Genomic DNA, 17,441 nt, shown 5'->3' with positions numbered 1-17,441 from the left:
CTTGAGACATAAAGACTGGATGTTTGAATGTATTTATCCATTTATTGGAAATCCTCCACAAGACAAGACATGATTATTGTTTTTGCATTATACTTGGCAGCTTCTCCTCAACCTCCTTGACTTCAGTAGCCACCACTTTTCCATCAATCACTTCTTCTACGATTGTCTTTATTTTACGGCTTCTGTTAAGTTCTAAAAGGTAAAGAATAGTCACATATTAAATGTTGCCTTATATTAGCAGATATAACAGCGTAGCACCGATATTCGACTATTCGAACGAATATTTGCTCCAATTATAATCTATGGGAAAAAAAATTGCGACACTTGGAAATCAAAATTCGACCACTTGGAGGTCACCAAGTCCCCTATGAAACCTCCCTAATCGATGCCAACACCTCCCGAATTTCAATCTCGGCACTCACCATTTTCATGCTTCAAAAAATCTTTATTGTAGAAAATTCATCAGGTTTTTTACAGCGGCAAAAACATATATGTATCACGTGCCTTTTACTGGGCTACTGAAACAGTATATATCAGGTGCCCTTAGTGGGCTACTGGAACAATATGTATAACGTGCCCTTAGTGGTGTTAAACAGGGACACTATAAGTCACTTGTACACACAGGGTACTGGAATGAGTACAGCTGCTGATGCTGATGCTTTTATCATCTATTTCTTAGCACTGAAAAGTGCTTTGGATTCAGAGATGACTTTTTCGCTTGATCTTAGCCCTGAAAAGGACTTTTGGGTTCTGTAGTAAGCCTGCCTAACCAAAACGCTACTAAAACCTATCTCTCCCTGCTCCAAGATCTTTCCCTGACTAGGCTGAAAGCTCATCTGCGGTCGAGAGGCGGGAGCCAAGTATTTAAGATTCGAGGTCATGTGGTTCATCCATCCAATGAGGGAAGACGCCATTTTCGCGCTGCGTGCATACTCCCAGGGTACCTCACAGCCTCCCTGCATGGTCATTGGATTAAGAAAAGCACCAACTGCGATGGGAGGGCTTTTGAATGTTTCCCGCGTATTCTCCTCACTACTCGATTGAATTTGAATCTTTCGAATACCGCAATATTCAATCGAATACCTACTCGATCTAATCGTATTCGCTCATCTCTAGTGGCTAACAATAGTAATGCAGAAATTTTGCCAGCATCTGAGTTTACAACTGACATAGATGTTTGCATTGTGATACTGGGTTGGCCTATGAAAAAGTGAGGCCTAGGCTTGTCCAACATGGAAGTGTTGGTTGGAATCAACAGCCCACACAGAGCTCTCCAGGCTGCCCTTTCCCAGTGTACCCTCAGCACGCTACACTAACAGTGCACCATTGGTATGTATAGGGGCAGAATCTGATGTCAATGGCAAGACTCCCTGTCCTCAGGATAGGCCATCAATGTCTAATTGGCAAGGCGTTGACACCCAGTATTCCTGCTGATCAACAGTTTGGTGCTGGGAAGCAGTTGGCTCCATTTACTGTGTAGTGGCCATGTTGCTTTACTGCAGATTAGATCATGGGCTGATTGCTGAGGGTGATGGATGTCAAAATCCAGTCATTTAGATATTGATGGCCTATCCTAGAACATCAATGCAAAAGTCCTGGAAAATCTCTTTAATAAAAATGTTCTCAGGACTTCACCTTTAACACCTCTTGAAGTATTGTATTGCCCCCCAAAAGTTATACAAATTACCAATATACACTTATTATGGGAAATGCTTATAAAGTGCTTTTTCCCTGCACTTGCTACTACATCAAGGCTTCACTTCCTGGATAAAATGGTGATGCTGTGCGTGCTGTGGCTGCTGGAGAGGATGATGCCAAGGGGATGCTCAGTGTCCCTTCAGTGCCCTGTGTCCCTCAGTGTCCCCCTGCCATCATCCTCTCCAGCAGCCACAGCCCGCACAGCTCTTGGAGTCGGGTCGTGACATCACCATGTTATCCAGGAAGTGAAATCACCATGTTATCCAGGAAGTGACATCACCATGTTATCCAGGAAGTGACATCACCATGTTATCCAGGAAGTGAAGCCTTGATGCAGTAGTAAGTGCAGGGAAAAAAGTACTATAAGCATTTCCTGTAATAAGTGTATATTGGTGATTTGTATAACTTTTGTAGGGCAATGCAATACTTTAATAAACATTTTTGCTGGACTTCTATTTTACTGTGAAAGCATCCATTGGAATCTCTTTCTCATCCTCCTTCCCTTTTGTTGGTTTTGATCAAACTTGGTGATTTGGATGGGTTCTGGCCTGTGGAAACCCCAATGTTGCAGAGAACAAGGGTTGTCATTCTCCAGAGGGCAAGAGCCAGGGGACAGAAAGCTTTAGGTGCCTCCATTCACCATTCCATTCATCCAAAAACAAGGATTAAATTTGGGACCCCAAAGTCCAGACCATTATCTAAGATGCATTTCTAAGCTACTGATATAAGGTATATTATTGTATCTTATTTTTATATGCCCCCCTTCCACTTTTGTTCTTGTTAAGCGTTGTGTTATTCCGCTACAGTTCTTAGGATATTGCGTCTCATCTAAGTTATATTACCTCTCAACTTTTCTTCTTCCTCCAAAGTCAGAATGTGGCTATAAGAAATAGAAAAAAATATGTATTCATGCTTGTTAGATGTATTTTTGTGGCATATTGCCTATATTAGACGTGTCAAACTCAGGCCCTCCAGCTGTTTTAAAACTACAAGTCCCATCATGCCTGGACAGCCAAAGCTTTAGCTTTGGCTGTCCAGGCATGATGGGACTTGTAGTTTTAAAACAGCTGGAGGGCCTGAGTTTGACATCCCTGGCCTATATCAAGACTGGTGATGTTGCCTTTAATATTTTATACACAAGAAGCCCAACTGGTCAAAATCAGAGAAGAAACGACCCTGAACAATACAGCAGAAAATCTCAAGACTTATGCCAACCATTGTAAAATTGTCTTAAATGAGGCTTCATTGTACAATTTAAAATGCTTGCAGTTATTGACCATATCTCACCTTTCCTCCCCCTCCAACAGACGGCGGTAAGTGGCTATCTCCATCTCCAGGCGGATCTTGACGTTGAGAAGAAGTTCATACTCCTGAGACTGGCGACCCATGTCTGACCGGATCTGTACCAACTGACTTTCAATACTGCTGATCATTCCCTGTATCTGGGCTATCTGGGAAGCATACTGGGCATTGATATTTTCAAGTGTTGCACTCAAAGCGTTTTTCTGTGGAAGGAAGATACCAGGTGGTAAGGGTATGATTGATGATTATCCTTGGGGGGGACAATGGATATCCCAATAGAAATTAAGATTTTGATATTATCTGACATTGTGGTATAGTTAGTATGGTCGAAGAAACTGTAGACCCATCGAAGTGACTAAAGGAGAATGGATTGTCTTGTCAACTACATGACTATCAATGTTTGGTAGATGGAAGAGATGAGCGGGCCTCGAGCAGCTCGGGTTTGTGCGAACCCTCTGCATTTAATTACTGGTGAAGAAGTTGGATTTAGCCTTAGAGGTGCATCCAACTTCTTTAGCCACTAGCAATCCAATTCTAAGCATTCAGGGTTGGATTAACCCCAGCGTGCTCAAGGTTCGCTCAACTCTTGTAGTTGGAAATGCCACCTCCAGGACCCACATTTAGGTCATTCCCATCTCAGGATATGATATCGATGTCCTACCTCAGGGACCCATACCTATTTAAAAACAGGGGCCCTTCTACCACCATAATAATAATAACGTAAAATTATAAAAATTAAGTGACAAAGTCAAGCTGTGTTAGGTACCATGGGACGTGATTTTAATCTATCCAAAACTTTCGAAGACTAAGAGTCCTATTACACATTCATCAGATGATTGTTTCTTTAGGTCCAGACCTAAAATCAGTGACGACTGATGATTGTAGTATAATAAAATATTAACTTACTTTACCTCATTCCCTGGTGTTCTCGGAGGCCCTGCCCAATGTCTGCAGCTCTGCCTTCTGATTTGGTCTTTGCACTGACAGGCCGCGATCACTCAGCCAATCAGTGCCAATGACAGGCCGTCAGTCGCTCATCCACTTACTGGTCACAGCCTGTCTTAGCCAATGATTGAGTGGCAGTGGCCTGTCAGTGCAGAGACCGGAACAGAAGGCAGAGCTGCAGACAGCGGTGAAGGCCTCCGAGGACACCGGGGAACGTGGGAAGGTGAGTTAGTATTTTATTATTTTAAACCAAAGGCAAGGGCTTCATGGACATCGCTAATGATGTCTGTGCAGCACTTGTTGCCTGATAGTCGGCCCGTGTAAACAAGCACTGATCTAGTAGATTGGCGCTCGTTTACAGTTTATGATCGGGCCGTGTAATAGGACCCCTAAGTCCTGTCATTACATGCTAAACGGAGCTAGGGATTTGGCTCCAATTGTAAGAGGCTATATAGAGAATAGAAAAAAGTACATAACAAGAATTAGAAAATTTCTGCTATAAACTTATATCCAATTATAATACCCAGTTTTGAAGCTACAAGGAGTCCTAACACTATCATCCATACCTTGCTTAGTTCTGATTGAAGCTCGATCTCCAGACCTTGTATGGCACGTTGTAACTCTGTAATTGTGACCTTGTATTTCTCCAGCTCACTCGTATTGGTTCCTATCTGAACACTTATAGTTTCTACCTGAAAAGCAACAAAAAAACAGAATGCACATAAGACTGGAAGAGGCAATGAGGACGAGAAGACCTGGTCAGTCACATGAGCTTAGTTGTGTTTAGCAGACAATCTAGAAATAAACTAGATGTTTCATTGTACTATAGACTATTGTGACAAGCAAGGAACTTAAATAGAAAGTAGGATATATTCTGAGATTTTAGCCCAAAATAATATCAACAAAATATTAGTTTTGAGTCATAGCCTTATGACTAGTCACTATATTATACTATTTTTAAAGACGCTTTTAGAGGATGTCTAGGTTTCATAGACTCAAATCTACATTTTTATACTCCTTATTTGCATTCTATCAAATTTTTTTTTACTAATTCTGACTGGCCTTATACTCATGAACTGAGAAGCTTGGGATGACCAGAATCATAGTGGGAGATATAAGTTAAAATCCACATATAGGCTGGGTTCACACTACAGAACACACCCAGTCGCATCACAAAACAACCAGTGTCAGTGAAATTTCTCTGGCTGGTATAAACTTCAAATCTATTGAATTGGGATGCGGGCCCATCCGTGTGTGCCCGTATTCCAATTCACTATTGAACACAATAGAGAGTGCAGCCGGAGCCGCACTCTCCATTGTGTGAACTGTCAGGCTTGTGCAGTCCCTATTTATTGACCATGTCAGTTTTCGCTGCGGCCACTAGTTATGCCAGCCGGTGCGTATACTATGTAAATACCCTGCAGCCAGGATTTAATTCATTTTCCATTGAAAGTATTTTTTTTAAATTAATCACAGCCGTTGTTGCAAATTGCAACAACAGCCGTGATTAATTAAAAAAATATGTTGTGTGAACATAGCCAGTAAAGTAAAGTAATTAACATGGGTAATAGGAATTATAGCCCATATGGGGCTTTATTTTGAGGTGGGGGCATTAAAACTTCATTGATGGAGGTTGGTGCACCATCAAATAGATCGATAGAAGATTCAGGATGAAAACTAGATTTATGAAAGGGTGTAAAATATAAACTGGTGTAAACTGCCCACAGCAACCAATTACAGCTCCTCTTTTATTGTGTCTGAACCTAAGCCTACCAGAAGATCGTCCAGCCTTATGAAAGGCATTTGACCTTGAATGGATGAGTTCTTCCTTTTTAAATTATTGTATCTTTAACACACGGGGTTAAACATCTGTTATCCCCAAACCTACCTGGCTTTCATAATGTTCCTTTGCATCTTTTCTTATCTTTTCCACCACACTTTCACATTGGACTCGCATTTCAGCCAATATCTTTGCTAGATCCACAGGAGGAGCTGCATCCACTTCTACATTGACTGTTCCACCAACTTGATTGCGGAGAATGCCAACCTCCTGTATTCAGAAAAAAAAGTTACCTTACATGACATTTGCCTCTTCAAAATAAACAAGCAAGGAACTTATATTGTACTGTAGATTGTATAACTCCTAGAGGTCAATCTCGGAACAGGGGCTCAAGACCTCCTGCAGCAATTGTGATTGTGGCAATGCCTTTTACCGTAACAGCACTAAATTGTACTACTGTTTCGATACATGACATGACTGGCTGTATTATGAGAACGCTATCAGAAATGATAGTAAATGATACATAGTTTAAGAAAAGTTTTCTCACCTCTTCATGGTTCTTCTTGAGGTAGGCCAGCTCTTCTTGCAGGGACTCAATCTGAAGCTCTAGGTCAGCTCTGGTCAAACTGAGGTCATCAATAACTTTACGCAGTCCCATGATGTCTTTTTCTACTCCAAATCTCAGAGACTGTTCAGTTTCAAACCTACAATGTATTAACAAAAGAATCAGAGCTCACTATCTCACATTGAAAACAAGGCCATTACAAACGGGTGCTTAGCTTAAGTTACTCTTCAATAAGCTCAAGGAATCATGCGTTTAGCCAAAAGCCATGGGACCAGAATAATAAACATACTGTAGCGGCTTCTCTGGTGCCCAGCATCTGCAGGTGTCCAACACCCCACCACCATAACCATTTTACTAATACTGGAAATATTGAGTAATCCAAATGTTGGAGAACCTTAGTGAGCTCCGTATGGAGGATTATAGCAATGGGAAGTCAATGTAAAGGGCTACAATATATATATATATATAATGAACACTAGTCTTTTCCTTAACTTCCTCATGATCATGGTAAAATGGGGCTTTCATTCATGTTCTTTCTGACACAATTATAGTTTTGGTGGAGAACCTATAATCCTATAACTCAGTACAGATGGTTCTGGCTTTGGAAGGCTTAGCTTTTTTTTTTTTTTTTTTTGGGGGGGGGAAGGGGGGGGGCAGGGGGGGGTTTGAATCCAAATACAGGCCGTTACTTCATAATGACAACCATCATATGTAGAATAGCAGCTAATAAAAACCAATAATGGTCATTATTTGGGGTCAAGCGGTCGGAAAAGACGTGGGAACATAGCAGAGATATGGAAAAATAAAGATCCAATTGAATCAATTAGATTCTGGAAAGATAACTGGGTTGAGAGGATATAATAACTAGATTTGTGCATAAAGTGGAAAGTTGCCTCTGGTTTAGTTGACTATAATACACCAGGCAGACAAGCCACACTACCAACTTTCTGCCATGAGTACTTTATAGGTGTTTTCCTTTAATTTCCAAAGATTAGATTGTAAACTTCATAGTGAATGGCCCAGCCAGGACTTTAACCTGTCACACAAAGTGAGCTTGAACACTGTAATGTAATCTGACCTTTGTTGTGTCAGCTGTAGTTATGCAGCCAATTGCTGGAAACTTTACTCTTCATCATTTATTTACGCCATATTCAGCTCATGGTTTTGCAGGTATAATATTTTTTATTGCTGTGTAATTATAACTGGTTCTATCATGCTAATATAACTTGTATGCTTTACTATAAAGTGTTGACAGCATTGTTCTCATAAAATAGCATTTTGTACATTTCCCATGAATATGGACATGCAATTGATATGTGGTATACAGATGCATAAGAAGGTGCCTATGGCTTTCCTTAGGTCCTCACTGTTCTGCCTCTGGCTAGAGAGGAGTGGAACAAGAAAAAAATACAATTAGATTGGTTTAACTGCGAAATGTAGGCATTTCACTTTAGGTGAATCACAATATAACAGGGACTCCTGTCAAAGAGAGGAGTCCTTGCTCCTGTTCTTACTGAGAAAAGAGGCATAATTTATATGCCTCCTTGCTCAACTCACATTCATTGGGCTAGGCACAGAGCATCCATCCATCAGAAGATGAATAGTTGCCCTTAAGCCCTAGCAAATAGAAGAAAAGGAACTCCTGTCAAAATGACAAGGGACCCTGTCCTTCTACATAGTCTGCTTTGCTGCTTACTGTACAGGAGCCAGCACTTGCTATGCATCACTGCTTACTGATTCCTTATACTCTGCACCTATCCCATGTATGTAGGGCCAATTCCAAATCAGCTGCTGAATCCAAAAATAATTTTATGGCCGATTCAAGGAAAATCTCCTAAAATAAATGCTAGAAGTTTACTCCATCTCTTACTAGTTGGCCACCTCACCTATAAGATCTTGAATCAAGAAGACCTAATTTCTTCAGGAGATGCCTTAAATGTCAAAGTTCGGAAAACCCCTTCAAACTGCTGTTAGCTACAAATTGAGAAGTTGCTTACTTGAGTCTAAAGTCATCAGCTGCCAGTTTAGCATTATCTATCTGCAACACAATTCGAGCATTGTCCAATGTAGCATCCAGTATCTGCAAGAACACAATACACATTCATTATGTTACAACAATAAACATTTTTTCAGTGTTTCCCTCCATTCGAGACACATGAGTTTGGCCAAAAATAACAATAATAATGAGAGGGAATGAGTCATTGTACCCATAAGAAACCTCATAGAGGTATATATAGTACTGTTGAGTCATAGATGTAATTAGATTTGTAGATTAGAAGGGATTCCCTGCTTTGACACCAATCCAATGGGTTGGCTCATGAAGATGTTTCCTTGCCACATGCATTACTAGTTCATATGGACATCATTGAGTGGGGTCCTCCGCTTGGAACCTTCCAAATGAATATTTTTGGCTCTCTGATGGTCTGGGCTCCTTCATAACTTACTTGGTCATCCATTGGGAAGAAAGGATATGCAAAATAGCTCTCACACCTCTTGAGCAAAGAGATGTCCCTTCAAGTCAAGTCTCACTCAATCAAGGAGCCTTAAAACATTGACTGGGGATTTTATGCCAAGCCAAGCAATCTCTCCAAAAGGAAAGATTTCCCATCTGCAGACATGTTTCCGGGTGTGGACTGGATAGTGAGAGGTATATTGACATGGAGAGTCACTACCCCTTTGACCCATGTCGATAGATCTCTAACTAGCCACCCAACACCCTGCTCTGCATTGATGAGGGGCAAACAGCCCGAAACAGCTGTCTGCAGATTGTTTGATTTGGTATAAAAACCCCAGTCAATGTTCTAAGGCTCCTTGATTGAGCGAGACTTGACTTGAAGGGACATGTCTTTGCTCAAGAAGTATGAGAGCTATTTTTGCATCCGTTCAAATGCGTTTTTGTTAGTGGGCCACATCTCGTTGGCCAGAGCTCATTTGAAGTCAGCCTCAAAACTTCATGGGAACCCAATAACCTTCTATTTCTGCTACATGGTCTACACACACAGTACCTGGTTGGAAATGGTCACCACTGTGCCTCGTGATTAGCTGAGTTGGCATTTCCTGTGTGTTGATACCAGGCAGCGGGAAGAGGAAATCAGCAGTGGCGGTTGGGCAGTGGCAAGAGGAATAAAGCTTGTTTTAATATTTTCAACCAGTTTTAAATAATAAACAAATAGTCCAGGGTAACTTCTAGAAAATAGACAGAGGACCCAATATTGATACCTAAGGGTCCATATTTGGCATTAGCTAGTCCTTACCAACATCAATGATTTAAGGGGTTCTAGGATAGGTTGATTCTGATATTCTTCTTCTAAGCCCAGTTCATAAAATACTAATCATGACTAGGCTTGATTGAACAGTGGAAAAGCTAGGTTCTAGCGAACTCGAACCTAGCCAGACCTTCCTCATTTAATTGCTGATGCCTTCACGGTCCCTGCGAAAGGAGGAGACAGCCCGGGGACCGCCTGGAATTCCGGCATACAGCCTATTACCTAGGCTGAATCCCGGAATTCCAGGCGGTCCTCAGGTTGTCTCCTCCTTCCGCATGGACCAGGAAGGCATCAGGAATCAAATGCGGAGGGTCCGGCTAGGTTCCAGTTTGATTGAACCTATCTTTTTCCACTGTTTGATCAAGCCTAATCATGACCTATGGACCCAAGTGGCACTGTTGTGAAAATTTTTTCACCAGTTTTGAAAAACTTCTTATACATATACGTATTTCTACAGAGTACACAGATTCGATAGACCTTCTTTTTGAGAAGACTGTCTCTCTATCCAGATCAGATTCCCATCTGTCGATTTTCAGTCCACCATACATTGTGCAAAGTGGCCATTTTCTTTGAGAAGACCACCCTAACAGACTACCACTTTCAATGTACAATCCATTCCAACTTCTTAGAACCTCTCAATTTTTTTGAGAAGAGAATTTCGGCTGATAAATAACATCTTAGCTCCGAAGTAAACAGAAGAAGACTGTTTACTGGTGCAACTAGGGAAAGCACACAAGGAAGCGTGGAGACTAATCATGACCACTTGGCAACAACCCCTGCCAAAAATAAATTATATTTGTATAACGCCTGAAATATTGGCAGTCGGCTATTTGCGGCACAGAGACCTTATCATTGAGGCAAACACAAATATAACCATGTGGCTCCTAACAGTAATGCTTTGTTCCTTTTCCACTGAGCGATCTGCGGCAGGACCGGGATGAGGTGTAGACGGGCGCATTAATATGTCTCTAATTTTCCTCTCACTGAAAGGTTTCCTCTGACAATGATCTTTTCACCGTACCGGTTCCCTCCCTTAATCTTTCTGCTCTTTGAATTCTGCTTCCTTGTTATTTGACTGTGTTTGATCATATATCAAAGTGTTGTCTATACACCCCATGGACCCAGTGTTACTCATGTAATACTGCTTCTATACCGTGTCACCTTATATGGGAAAATACTGTAGTCATCTGGGACTTGTTCCCAGGTATTTTGTATTCAAAGATGTCTCACTGATGGATGCATTAATTCCCCTGTGTAGTCAGGACCAATTTGCTTAAAGGGGTACTCTGGCAAAAATCTTTTTCTTTCAAATCAACTGGTTTCAGAAAGTTTGCGATCTACTTCTATTTAAACATCTCAAGCCTTCCAGTACTTATCAGCTGCTGTATGTCCTGCAGGAAGTGGTGTTTTCTTACCAGTCTGACACAGTGCTCTCTGCTGCCACCTCTGTTCATGTCAAGAACTGTCCAGAGCAGTAGCAAATCCCCATGGAAAACCTCTCCTGCTCTGGACAGTTCCTGTCTCGGACAAAGGTGGCAGCAGAGAGCACTGTATCAGACTGAGAGTAAAACACCTCCCTCCTGCAGTACATACAGCAGCTGATAAGTATGGGAAGACTTAAGATTTTTAAGTAGAAGTAAATTAAAATTTTTATAACTTTCTGAATCCAGTTGATTTGAAAGAAAAAGATTCTCGCCGGAGTTGCCCCTTTAAGAACTGGTGACAGAGGGGGGTTCTAGCAATAGCCACAGAGGGATGCCAAGGCTGATGCAAGAGGGACAAGGTCAAATCATCCTTAAGATTAATGTACAAAAGAGCGTTACTGAAGTAGAATTTATTAGGACTGATGTTACATACTGGAGTAAAATGCCTCAAATTTACAGGAGAAAGCACCTCCCAATATTGGCTATCCATGTGCCACACTTCCACAACTGGCTGGTCTAGATGTGTCCTATAATTTTCTGGTGTGAATCATAGTAAATGCATAGGGCCATGGGAGGCTGTGCCGCTTACATTTTAAAGGGTATGTGTTATCAGAAAATGTCTTTTTGTTTAAATTTTGTTCTTATGCTAAATGTTTTATGTTTTTTAAAGAATTTTTGGTGAATTCTTTTTATTTTTCATTTTCCTATTATATTAAAAACTAACTGAAATCTTGCGGTTTTCATTCTGACCACTGTGGCTAAAGCTAAGCTGAGACTTCCTGTAATGTCTGTAGTGATAAGAGGAGGCTGCTGTAAAGTGATCTGTACAGCATTGGAGCATCATGTGACACCAGTAGATAGAGGAGACAATAGCAACTCCCTGTGGAAAGACCTCTTCAAAGGTAACAGAGTACACAATTATCTCAAGGGGACAGAGTCGGTCTATTGTCGTCTATGTCCATGAGGCTTGCTGTAAAGCATGTCTCTAAATGCTGTTAAGAACATCTCAGGCAAGATGGCAAGCCCCCATAACAATTTACTAAAAGTAAAATGAAAAAATTACAGTAAAAAAATAGAAACAGATTAAAATAAAAGACCATGTTTTAGTATCTGCCTCTAATTAGTAAAATAAAATTTAGGTGATACATGCCATTTAAAGGAAAAAACAGTCACTGTGTCACTTAGGAGGGGCTTTACAGTAATTGGGCCCCCTCTCCCATATGGGGGGATATCACTTTAAATACAACGTTATTTATTCCATACTGTAAACACTGTTTTAGTATCTTTTTTTCAATTCAACTAATGCCAGAGATTTGTAATTTACTTTATTAAAAAAATCTCATCTTCCAGTCCTTCCAGCTGCACAGCTGACAAAGTGCTCCCTGCTGCCACCTCTGTCCATGTCAGGAACTGTCCAGAGCAGGAGAGGTTTTTTTATGGGGATTTGCTACTGCTCTGGACTGTTCCTGACATGGACAGAGGTGGCAGCAGAGAGCACTGTGTCAGACTGGAAAAACTGTCAGGTACTGTCCATAGGAAACCTCACCTGCTCTCCAGAATGGAAAGAATACAACTTTCTGAAGGACATACAGCAGCTGATAAGTACTGGAATACTTGAGCTTTTTTAATAGAAGTAAATTACAAATCTCTGCCACTGTCTGGCATCAGTTGATTTTAAAGATTTTTTGGTGGTGAACTGCCTCTGTAAGCAGAGTTTTTACTTAATTTTTTATTCCATGAAGAATATTCAATAGAATAAACTGAAGCCGATACAATGGGAAACGTTACAAAGTCTGAATTTCAAAAAGTCCCTTGCTAGGATCACATATATTGATACACGTATGTTATGTGCTACTATCTCTGGGTCAAAGTTCTATAAAGGTGTGTACAGGAAGTTATATAACGTAGGTGACTTCATCGGGAGCTTTACTAACCATATAAGGTTACAGAGGACTGAAGAAGAGGGTGCGACTCTCGGAGGTGCAAGGACACAGGTCATTGTTTGATTACCATATTTTTCCCTGATGTCACTTGTGTAAGCGTATGCAGCAGACTCAGTATTAGGACAGCTTTACAGTGTAGGATATAGGGTGTTCATGGTTTCTGAGGAACTTCAGACCACACTAAGGGTCAAACCAAAAAGTGAGTGTGCAGTCACTGGGTATACTGTAGGTTGGGTTGGGGAGTTGTATTAGTTTACTTGAGATTATTCTGAAACTATGTAATTATCAAGAAAATATCTCTAGGAAAATTTTGTTAGTCCAGGTCATGGTGGAGATCCATGGTATGTATCAAAATCAATTGGACTTGTTTAGGAACCTTTGACTTTTTAACATTCTTTGGTTGGTTCCTCATGGGTGGTAACCAGTTTTCACATTTCAAAGTGATCGGTAAATAAAATGAATAAATATTTGTAAGTTTTCTATGTCTAGTGCTGCATATTCACTGTTATAGGGCTGAGCTGTAATACCAGGCAGGGCCACGTAGACACAACCTTAGAGAATGGGATGTGGCTCTCATATAACTTGTAATGTAGGTAGTTTCAGACTCCACTCTGTAAACAAGAATAAAGGCTGTATTGCATAAAGCGATTATTTGCCGTATTCGGCCGATACCGACCGCTACAGCCGATAATGGATTTGTGTAATAGAAGGCAACGATCAGCCGATGTGCACGATGTCGGTTGATCGTTGTCTTTCAACTCGTTGAAGAATCAATGGTCATGAAAGCAGCGATCTGCCATTGTGGAATAGGAGTGGCGGTAGCAGACCGCTGCTATCTTCTATGGGCTGCCTGGACGATCTAGCGATCACCCGGGCAGACCTCCTGACGCTCTTACCTGCTTGCTGCCGACTTGTGTAATAGCATCGGCAGCGATCAGGAAATGGGGGGCAGATCGCCACTCGCTTGCTTCCTCTTATCACCCCGTATAATAGCACTGGCAGCAAGCGGGGTCAGCGCTCACTTTCTCCCTCTTGGTGCCCAGTATAATAGGGGCTTTAGCCATCAATGTTAAAACCTATAAATCATGAACATATTCTACTGCATCAATGGAGCATTAAGGTTCAATAGTCCTTTAGGCGTTTTCATTTTTTTTTATTTTTTTACAATTGGCCATAATGTCTATATATTTAGCGGTGAAATTGGTTCCTAGGATCTAATGGTGAAGAGGACAATTCTGGAAATGATTCTTTATGTGCTGCTTTATTAGATTATATAAACTCATATTCTAGAACAATTATGTAATTCATTATGGTAATTCCAAGTCATCTGGGGCATTACTATGACCCATATTCCCGTATTAGTAATACACAGTAATTCCACCGATATGGTTGTGTGTCGTGTGACTGCTGTAGCCATCTAATCTCTTCTGATTAGCAAATATTGTTCGTAGCCAACAGGTTTATGGCTGATAAATAAATATTCCCCAATATTCCTGCTATAAAATCTCTATTTCTAACAAAGGTTTGTGCCAAGATTTGAGCCTCATGCCACGTGGTGGGTATTATCACATAGTAAATCTCCCCCACTAGGATCCTGTCCAAATAGTACCTAAATCTTTCAGCCACGTGTACAGACTTAGCCGGCAGGTAGACCAAGTATCTTCCAATGAGTTTTGGAAGGCATAGCTGGGGGGGGGGGGGGGGTTGTTCTTAAGTACATGTTGGTGCCCACCCCAATAAGCAGAGGGCTGGGAGGAAAATACAATTTTTGCCTAAGATTAAAAAAAGCATAGCTACCCCACAGAGTAGTAGGGTCAAAATAGATCAAGGGCCAATTTAGTTCAATCTATTGCGACCAGATGAAGTAAAAAAAAAAAAAAAAAAAAAAAAAGGTAGTTGCCAATGGTCCTCAGATAAGGAGAAAAGTAATTTTTTGGATTTAAGTATAGATGAAGATCAGGAACATTTAGTAGAAACACTTCAAAATGGTGGGCAGCATGGCAAGGTGGGGAGGAGGTGTGGCCTCTTCCGGCGCCTCATTTATGAAGGCGTAAACCATTAGAAAATGTACACCTGCTTTGGAGCAGGGTTAGGCCGGGTTCACACTACGTAAAAAACACGGCCGTTTTTCATAACAATGGCCATATTTGCGCAAACAACAGCTGTTGTTATGAAATACAGCCGTGTTTTTTTACGTAGTGTGAACATAGACTTAAACTTTTGCACAATTCCTGCACAAGCCTCTTCGTGAACCTTGCAGGGTAATTGGGGTCACTGACTAATTTAAGTATGCCGGTCTTAACAAATGTCCCCCTGTATTCCTAAAAAAAAAACGTTATATATATATATATATATATATATATATATATATATATATATATTGGCTACATCTATGTATGTGATGGTCTTTTGGGCATTTAGCTTACAATTCTGCCCATTGTTTACTTGAGTATTCTTGGGATATAACCTGATGGAACCCTTACTGACCCAAGGCAATGGATCTGCCATATCTAACATGGCTTGTGTATTGAAGAAGGTCATGATGCCAGTGTAGAACCTAAATATCCAACATGTAAGTGTAATTCCTAATATGTATGTTTTTTTTTGTTTTGTTTTTTTTAAATAATACTACCATAGTATATGCAAAATCATCAGAATGTTTTGTCCTTGAGGACCATCTTTACTAAGGACCTTTTTGAAGATGAATTTGGTATTTGGTTCAGCTCATGGCTCTCTGCCTCACGGGTACCTAAGATAGCTAAGGGTGGTGCAAGTCGAATCCAAATGACTTCATCTGTTCTGAAAAGGACCTTCTAAGTCAATTGGATTGTGCTTATAATGGTCCCTACATCACCAGTGTGATTTTACACCTACTTTATATCTATTATATTTCGGAAGAGTATACTGACCGACTTGACCCCTAGGCTTCACATCAGAGCATATACTTAACAGGGATATCAATGGGCCATGTCTAGCCATGCTTCTAAATTCTATTCACATGCAATACTTGACACCACCTACAGGCAACAGGGGCGCTGTTTCTAAAAAAAAAATAAAAAAAAATCATAAAACCTGTTTTCTATCTCTAAAAAGAACATTTGGTAAGATATCTGTCCCTTCTTTCCAGGGTAGATCCTTAGAAATTATAGTTATTACCCTAAACCCTCACTAGTGCTGACAGTTCCATTGCATTGTCAGTAATGAATTGACTAAGTAATAATTTAGAGTGTTTACTCGGGAACTACCAACACCATTGTGCCAAAATCAACATGACAGACATGAAAAGACTTTCTTTGTTACACCCTATGTACCTTTTGTAGCTCATGTATGAGACCAGGGTGGGTGGATCATATTTGCACTTTTATAAGCCACGATGATCATCTCAAAATATCTAGAACATTCTAAATTGATTTTTAAAATGGAATTCTATGAAATATTAATATATCACCTGTTTCTTCAGCAGTTCAATGGCTTGGTAATATTTTTCATAGTCTGCCTCCACAATGCCGGAGTTTTTGCCGTACCACTCCTTGATCCTCAGCTCTAATTCTCCATTGGTCTTCTCCAGGGATCGCACTTTGTCCAGGTAAGTAGCCAGACGATCGTTCAGGTTCTGCATCGTCTCCTTCTCGTTTCCAGCCAGTAGGACATCACTGTTGGTGGTAATCTGGAGGCTTGAACCGGTTGAACCACCGTAGCTTGAACCAGTTGAGATTTTGGTTCCATATCCACCAGCACCACCATAAACACTCCCGGCATAAAGAACGGGCCTTACAGAAGCCTTTGGAACTCTGTCTATAGAACTGGATCTCTTGTAACTGACTACACTGTAAGACATGGTGAAAATTGATCTGCCGGCAAATGTGTGTGGACTTGAGAAATGAGTGACGCCTGGAAAACAGTTCCTATGTGTAGGACTTCTTATATCCAAGAATAACAGCTCCTCCTCCTCTGTAACAGCGCAGTATACCTCAATCGCTGATAAGAGGCATGAAAGCTAAGCAAATAAAACCTTTGAATCCTATAAAGCCCATGTCCGGCGTTCAGGTACATTTGCAGATCTTAGAAAGTCATTACACCTTGTTGTGTGCCTACAAATCTTCAGAAGTTGAACAAATGACTTTCAGACTTGACTTAAATAAATTCTACTTGCTACCTGCCCGCCATAGGCCATGTCTTTCAGTTCTCAATGTTTGTAATGGAAAGTTGTGCACGCAAAGAGAAACCGTTGTTAGTTGCTGTCATCATTAGTTCAACAAATGTACACGTCAATAGGACTCTGAAAACCATCCTGGGCCACAAGCTCTTTAGCCCTCATATGTTGGGTTTTAGAATTCACGACCTATATTCTTCAAAGAAAAACATAGCTGATTTCTTCAAAAAATATCATTAGTGATGAGCAAACTTGCCGAACATTTGGGCTTTTCCAAAAACAAAACACTTGACCAAAGCATTTGACTCCCAACGGCTGGAGAAGATAAATGCAGCCCTAGGGAGTCCTGGATCAAATTTCTCCAG

The 17,441-nt window shown here is 40.8% G+C and overlaps 1 protein-coding gene across 1 annotated transcript; it reads right to left on the bottom strand.

Moving 5' to 3' along the window:
- Positions 1 to 22: 22 nt before the first annotated feature.
- LOC138772484 (keratin, type I cytoskeletal 19-like) lies at positions 23 to 16,830 on the bottom strand. Its single transcript, XM_069952908.1, has 8 exons — positions 16,372 to 16,830; positions 8,288 to 8,370; positions 6,273 to 6,429; positions 5,834 to 5,995; positions 4,512 to 4,637; positions 2,986 to 3,203; positions 2,541 to 2,578; positions 23 to 192 (listed from the first exon to the last, which is right to left on the bottom strand). Exons 1-8 carry the CDS (start codon positions 16,759 to 16,761, stop codon positions 74 to 76), a joined length of 1,293 nt encoding a protein of 430 aa, XP_069809009.1. The 5' UTR covers positions 16,762 to 16,830; the 3' UTR covers positions 23 to 73.
- Between the last annotated feature and the right edge of the window lie 611 nt (positions 16,831 to 17,441).

This window comes from Dendropsophus ebraccatus, chromosome 14 (assembly GCF_027789765.1).
Source record: "Dendropsophus ebraccatus isolate aDenEbr1 chromosome 14, aDenEbr1.pat, whole genome shotgun sequence".
In the NCBI taxonomy this organism is placed as follows: Eukaryota; Metazoa; Chordata; class Amphibia; order Anura; family Hylidae; genus Dendropsophus; species Dendropsophus ebraccatus.
Note: the sequence above shows the minus strand (reverse complement) of the source record. Positions and strands in the feature narration are given on the sequence as shown.

Bases quoted from the DNA above. Each gene is read 5' to 3' on its own strand.
- LOC138772484 (XM_069952908.1), bottom strand. From the start codon at position 16,761: ATGTCTTACAGTGTAGTCAGTTACAAGAGATCCAGTTCTATAGACAGA. The intron at 8,371-16,371 runs GTGATATATTAA...GTGTTCTTGCAG, and splicing joins TTGAACTGCTGAAGAAACAG to ATACTGGATGCTACATTGGA. The intron at 4,638-5,833 runs GTAGGTTTGGGG...GTTGCTTTTCAG, and splicing joins AGGAACATTATGAAAGCCAG to GTAGAAACTATAAGTGTTCA.